Genomic DNA, 7,379 nt, shown 5'->3' with positions numbered 1-7,379 from the left:
TGTCAAACTATTGAGAATTTACTATATTTTGTCGATTAGTCCTTCCCCTTCCCACCCTGCAGCTAGCTTAAGACGTTAGGCAGAAATAAATTTGGCTATATATTCACCTTGGCTTAATACCACACACTGTCTAATATTTTGAATAAATTAAAACTAGTGTACTTACTAAAGAAACAATTTCACGTCATTTTTGTTCCCCAAAAATTAGGTGGACGGGAAGAAATGACCAAATACTTTTTGTCTTTTCATTGATTCATCAACCTAATTTCAAAATTTGCACCACTGAATTATTGGATATATGTGTGAAAACCTTTTATGATTGCCAAATTTGTCTAGCTAAATTTATCATATTTGTTTCTTGTCACTAGCTATATATATGTATGACAAACATATATGGAGCTGGTTCTTGTCACTAGCTATGTATATGACAAACATATATAGAGCTCCGTTTACTCCACGTTGCATGTGTATGAAATTTAAAATGCCTCGTTATGGTTGGCTCTACTTCATTTGTCGTCTTAGAACAATCAAAGATATAACATTTGTTGAAAAATCATCAAGATAGTTCCTTATAAAGGATCTGTTTTTGTTCATCATCAAAATATAACTCACTTCATAAGATTACTTCTCAAATTGTGTATCACTAGAGATCTTTCTAATATATATAGCTCAATGGCTGAAAATTTTAGCTCAAAAACACATGGACAAAATGGTGTGCATGAATCCAAGGGCGGAGCTACAGCCAGCGAAGAGTCGTCAGTTGGCCAAAATGGTACGCAACACGCCAGGGGCGAAGCTACAACCAGCTAGGGTTGTCAATTGGCCAAAATGGCGCGCAAAACATCAAGGGCGGAGTTACAGTCGGCGAAGGGTTGTCAGTTGGACAAAATAGTGTGCGAGACATCAGGGGCGGAGCTACAACCGGCGAACGGTCTTCAGTTGAACACCCTTCATCGAAAAATTATAATACTGTAGCGAAATTCCTGACTCTGCCACTGCAAGACGACGCCCGAGTAGTTGTGGTCATGGTGCCACTTCCAGCACAAGGCCATCTCAACCAACTCCTCCATCTCTCCAGACTCATTTCCATGTACAATATCCAAGTCCATTACATTGGATCCACAACTCACATTAAACAAGCAAAAATTAGAGCTCATGGCTTTGATCCACTCACCATAACAAAACTTCATTTCCATGAATTTCATCAAACGCCTTCTTTTGAAACTCCCCTGCCTAATCCTAATGCTTCTCACAAATTTCCAAACCAACTTATGCCTTCATTTTATGCCACATCCCATCTCCGCGAGCCAGTTTGCTCGCTAGTGCGCGAACTTCTAAGCACGAATATTGGCAAAGTTGTTGTTATTTATGATAGTTTGATGAAATGGATAGTTCAAGATTTGCCACAAATGCCAAATACAGAATGCTACTCTTTCAATAGTACCTCAGCCTTCATGATATATTCATTTTTGTGGGAACTCAAAGGAAAGCCTTTTCATCCTGGAACTGAAAATTATGAGGATATTCCAACAATTGGAGATTGTTTTCCTCCAGAGTTTTGGGATTTTTTGAAGATACAAGAACAATTTGATGGGAAGATCGATTGTGGTGAACTTTACAATTCATCAAGAGTAATAGAAAGTTTGTACCTTGATTTAATGGCCAAAGAATATGATGGCATGAAGCAATGGGCTATAGGTCCATTCAATCCATTGGAGAAAAATGAGAAGAGCAAAGACTCAAACAAACGCCACGAGTCCCTCGATTGGCTTGACAAACAAGAACCAAACTCGGTTATTTTCGTGTCATTTGGCACGACTACTTCGTTGTGTGATGAAGAAGTTAAAGAGCTTGCGGTTGGACTAGAGAAGAGTCACCAAAAGTTCGTTTGGGTACTCAGAGATGCTGACAAAGGAGATGTTTTTACAAGTGAGGTTAGAAAAGTACAATTGCCTCAAGGATATGAAGAGGGAATAAAAGAAAGAGGGATTATAGTAAGAGATTGGGCACCCCAGTTGGAAATTTTAGCACATAGTTCAACGGGCGGTTTTATGAGTCATTGCGGATGGAATTCATGCATGGAGAGTATGTCCTTTGGAGTTCCTATAGCAGCATGGCCAATGCATTCGGATCAGCCAAGGAATTCTCAACTTGTAACGAAGTACTTGAAAATTGGACTAATTGTTAGGCCATGGGCAAGTCGTGATGAACATGTTACATCAGAGATGGTTGAAAATGCTGTGAAAACATTGATCACTTCAAAAGAGGGAGATGAGATGAGGAAAAGAGCAGCAGATTTGAGGAATGCTATTAAAAAAGCAGTGGCTGATGGGGGCATCAACCGCGCTGAGATGGATTCTTTCATCGCTCACATTACTCGCTAATTTTTCTTCAATGGAAATTTAATGGAATGGCATCTTTGGAAGTTCAGTTCATTTTTCAACAATGTCCTATTGTATCAGCAGTTGCAACAATATTTAACTGTTTATAGCGAGTATAATTTGAAGACCTAGAATAAAGTAAATAACGTGTTATAATACACTAGGTAAAAATTCTTTACACTGTCAAATACATATAAAGTGAATCTGAAAAGGAATAATCATTTGAGTCCTTTTGTGTGTCCAAGGAGATATAATAATATTAAGCCTTTGATTTCTTTCGTACGCTAGCAAGTTGCAGCAACTAAAATTTAACATTCATAAAGTAAGGCATCTAACACCTTAAGAGGGTGATGAGAGACATGAATTTTAAAACCTCAAATATGGTGATGTAACTTGAAGTAGACAGAGGAAAGTTATCCAAATTAATTAGCTAGATTGGATTTCACATTATATAGATTTGTAATAAATTTCATCAGCAGTGGCCTGAAAGTTAGGATCTTGCATGTCATATGTGTTTCAAAATTAGCGTTAAACTTTATATTAAACGCATAGTTCTAATTGGTGACAGCAAATTAAATAATATCATGAGCAGGCTAGCATTATAAATATTCAACTGTTAAAGCCTTGTTATAAGTGAGCATTTGATCATAACACCTAGCTAGCTATCCTTCACTCTGAAAACATCAGCCTGCCAAAAAAATGCTATAGTTGTTTTCATGATTATAGCCTTTTTCGTTTGTCATATCGACTCTACATCAGTTTCTGTGCTGCCATGGGAATCGGATGAATCACAGGTACATATTATAATGGCAAGAGAGATTGTGCTTCAATAGGTATGTGGTGATATATAGCTATTTCTATGTAATTCTGATGGTATCTTCTTCTCCAGCTATGCATAAATACAACAAATGTTGTAGCTATAAATATATAGCTGAGTTCTTGAATATCTGAAGCATCTCCACACATCAAAGTTTGCTATCTTTAAGAAGGTTACTTCCCCACTACACCATAAAAACAATAAAAGATAGCAATGACATTACATGCTTAATCTACTATTGATATAATTTCATATATTATACCACTCTTGAGAGACTAGCAATTTTTTGATTTCATACACATTGTTATCAATAAGTCTAATTTCAACCAGTAATGTGAGAGATGAAAGAATCTATCTCAGCGCGGTTGACGCCCCCATCCATAACTGATTTTTTAATAGCATTGCTCAAATCTGCTGCTCTTTTCCTCATCTCATTTCCCTCTTTTGAAGTCATCAAAGTTATCACAGCATTTTCCCATTTCTGATGTAACATGTTCATCTCAACGCGCCCATGGCCTAACAGTTAGTCCAATTTTCAAGTACTTTGTTACAAGTTGAGAATTCCTTCTGATCCCAATGCATTGGCCATGCCGCAATAGGAACTCCAAAGGACATACTCTCCATACACGAATTCCATCCGCAATGACTCATAAAACCGCCCTTTGAACTATGTGCTAAAATTTCGAATTGTGGTGCCCAATCTCTTACTATTATCCATTTTCCTTTTATTCTCTCCTCATATCCTTCAGGCAAATGAATTTTTCGAACTTCACTTGTAAATACATTTCCTTTATCAGCATCTCTGAGTACCCAAATGAACTTTTGCTGGCTTTTCTTTAGTCCGAGTGCAATCTCTTCGATTTCTTCATCACACAACGAAGTAGTGGTTCCAAATGACACGAAAATACCGAGTTTTCCTCTTGTTTTTCAAGCCAATCAAGGGACTCGTGGCGTTGGTTGGAGTCTTATGTCGTCTCCGTTAGCACCAGGGAATTGAATGGACCTATAGCCCATAATTTCGTGTCATCGAATTCTTTAACCATTAAATCAAGGTACAAACTTTCGATCACTCTAGATGAATAGAAAAGTTCACCACAGCTGATTTTCCCAACAAAGGGCACAAATTTTTTCTTCAAATAGTCCCAAAAGTCAGAAGAAAAAACAGTCTTTAACTGATGGAATGTCCTCACAATGTTCAGTTCCAGGCAAAACAGGATTTCCTATAACTTCCCAAAAGTACGAATACTGGTGAAAAGCTGAGATAGGATTGAAACAGTAGCATTCAGTATTAGGCATTTCAGGCAAATCTTGAACCGACTCATCAAATTATCATAAATAACAACCACTTTTTATGATTTGTACTAAAAAAGTTCGTGTGCTAGAGAGCAAAGGGGGTCACGGAGATGGGATGCTGCGAAGAATGAAGTTATTACTTGGTTAGGAAATTTGTGAGAGGCATTAGGATTTGGAAGGGAAGTTTCAAAGGAAGGCCTGTGTTTGAAATTCATGGAATTGAATGTTTGTTATGGTGTGAGGATCAAGACCGTGAACTCAAGCTTTCGCTTGTTGAATGTGAGCAATGGTTCCAACATAATGGACAGGGATATCGTACGAGGAAATGAGTCGAGAGAGATGGAGAAATTGGTTGAGATGGCCTTGTGCTGGAAATGGCACCACCACTATAGCAACTTTTGAAATGCATTCATCAGCCACTGGAAATTTTTTGGAGAAGTGAAATCTGGGAATTGGATGTCTGAATATTAAACAGTACAAGTGTATATATAGGTACAAGAAAGTCTTTGCATTAATGTTACTAACAGAATGAATTTAATTTTATGGATTAACTACAAGTCATATGCACATATAGCAACGAACTTTGAACACATAGATAATGTGAAAGTCAAAATGCTGAAAATCTGAAATTAATGTTATACAAAATCTTGTACAGTTTCTGCAGCACTTGAAGTGTGTTACTGCCCCCCCTTCCCATTTTAACTATCTCTTTAGCTCAAAATAATTGTCACCTTACGATTTCAAGATTAAAGTTGGCGACAACAAAAGTAGTTCTTTCTATATTATCCAATTCTGAAAAAGCATATGACAAATAGGGGTCACTTTGTAAATTACCTTATACTTATGGTTTTCTTAATGGACGTGAAAAGAACTAAAGCGACAATTAAATTTGGACGGAAGGAGTATATTCCATGTTCATCAGTTATTGTAGTTGATGATCCAAAAGAAAGATAAATAACAGAAGTATATGGAGTATGTAAAAGAGATTTTGGCAAAGCTTAAAGGCAAACATTTATTCATGTTAAAACTAGATTAATCATCTGTCAAGAAGCAGACTAGTGACAGGTTAATTTAAAGGAAAATGAGAAGTAACCAAAATACTTGAAAAACTTCTGGTAGAAAAACAAGTCTATCTTGTGATATGCGCGATAAAAGAAGCCAACTCCATTTGAGAAGCACCCCCTTTCTCTGCGGAACGCCTTACGGCTTCTCCCAATTCTTCTGCTCTTTTCCTAATCGCATCACCTTCTTCCGATGCCATCAACTTCCTCACGACATTCTCGATGGTAGATGCACTCACTAGCTCTTCGCGTTTCTCCCACTCCCTCACAATTAGGCCTATTTTCAACAATTCCGTTACCAAGAAACCATTGTTTGGTTGGTCAGAATGCATAGGCCAAGCAGCTATTGGAACCCCCATAGTGATACTTTCTATGCAAGAATTCCATCCACAATGACTCATGAACCCGCCCGTGGATGAATGAGCTAAGATTTCGGGTTGTGGGGCCCATTCTCTTACCACTAACCCGACCCCTTTTACTCTTTCTTCAAACCCTTCTAGCAACTCAACTTTTCTAGCTTCCCCCGTAAATATATCTCCTCTATCGGCATCTCGCAACACCCATATAAACCTCTGTTTGCTCTGTTCTAATCCCATCGCGAGCTCCTTGATTTCCTTATCGGAAAATGAAGTTGTTGTTCCGAAAGATACGTAAAGAACTGATCTTGGAGGTTGTTTGTTAAGCCACTCCAAACATATATTCTCCCTATTCGGGACACAATCTAGTTTAGGAGGCAAAATGGGTCCAATAGCCCATTGTTTCTTGTTCTGTTTACTTGCTATTTGTGCAACCAAATCAAGAAACTTGCCTTCGATTACTTTGCTTATATTATGGATATCACCTGATCTAATATCCATATATGGAGTGTGAAGAGATCCAAGATCCTTCATTCCATCTGTCATAATTCCTTCAAAAGAAGGTAACTTTTTAAGCAATTCCTCTTCAAGTTGGATAGACATTCCACTGTTTAAACATGTAAAACAGTACAAACTGAAAGCTGATGTGCAACTAAGCATATAGGACTCCGCGTTGTGCAATGAAGAAACATCCTGAACGTTGTAGGACATTAAAAAATCATGAACAACGACCACTCGTCTTGATTTTGAGGAAATATCGCGTAAGAAGGAAGCAATGGAATCGCGAAGAAGCATAGAAGCATCCCATGATGGTTGAAGATGTGATGGAAATTTGCTTAAGGCATTAAAGTCAGGTGAAGGTGAGGCAAATTCAGGAGTTGGGATGTCATGGAAATGGATTTTGTCTATGTCTGAAGGATTTAAGGCGTTGGCTCGAACCCGAGCTTGAAGATTATGTGTAGCTGAGCCAACATAGTACACAGGAAGATTATATGATGAGGAGATTAAACAGGCAAGTTGAAGAAGTTGATTTAGATGGCCTTGAGCTGGAAATGGAGCCATGACTATAGCAACTTCATTTGCTTGTTTTTTCAAGTTGCTAAATTCATGGTTTGGTAAATTCTCATAGCTACACATGTTAGTGGAAATATGGGAATATCGGACCCTTCCTATCTCTCTCGATAGAGCTTGTATTTCTTCAAATGACTTTGAAGTCTATGAGAATTGAACAAAAGTAAACAGAAGTAAGACTTCTGTGTTAAAAAAATAAAGACTAAACTAAAATTACAAGGCAAAAGTTACAAAGAGGGAGAAGGGTAACAAAAGTACTATTGTTGTTTCTAACAACGTTTGTTGTATATTGCTTCTTTCTGTATTTTACAATATATACTAACTCCTATATATAATATCAAAAATATTTGCTGGCCAAGTCATAATAATTTGTGCCCAAATTAACTCTGTGGACAAGATA

At 37.5% G+C, this 7,379-nt stretch overlaps 1 protein-coding gene and 1 pseudogene across 1 annotated transcript; one reads left to right on the top strand and one right to left on the bottom strand.

Moving 5' to 3' along the window:
- The first annotated feature begins 855 nt into the window (after positions 1 to 855).
- Positions 856 to 2,446, top strand: LOC132614537 (zeatin O-glucosyltransferase-like). Its single transcript, XM_060329002.1, has one exon. The coding sequence runs from the start codon at positions 1,026 to 1,028 to the stop codon at positions 2,382 to 2,384; it is 1,359 nt and encodes a 452-aa protein (XP_060184985.1). The 5' UTR covers positions 856 to 1,025; the 3' UTR covers positions 2,385 to 2,446.
- An 843-nt stretch (positions 2,447 to 3,289) lies between these two features.
- LOC132614539 (uncharacterized) lies at positions 3,290 to 7,379 on the bottom strand (annotated as a pseudogene).

This window comes from Lycium barbarum, chromosome 10 (assembly GCF_019175385.1).
Source record: "Lycium barbarum isolate Lr01 chromosome 10, ASM1917538v2, whole genome shotgun sequence".
Lineage (NCBI taxonomy): Eukaryota > Viridiplantae > Streptophyta > Magnoliopsida > Solanales > Solanaceae > Lycium > Lycium barbarum.
Note: the sequence above shows the minus strand (reverse complement) of the source record. Positions and strands in the feature narration are given on the sequence as shown.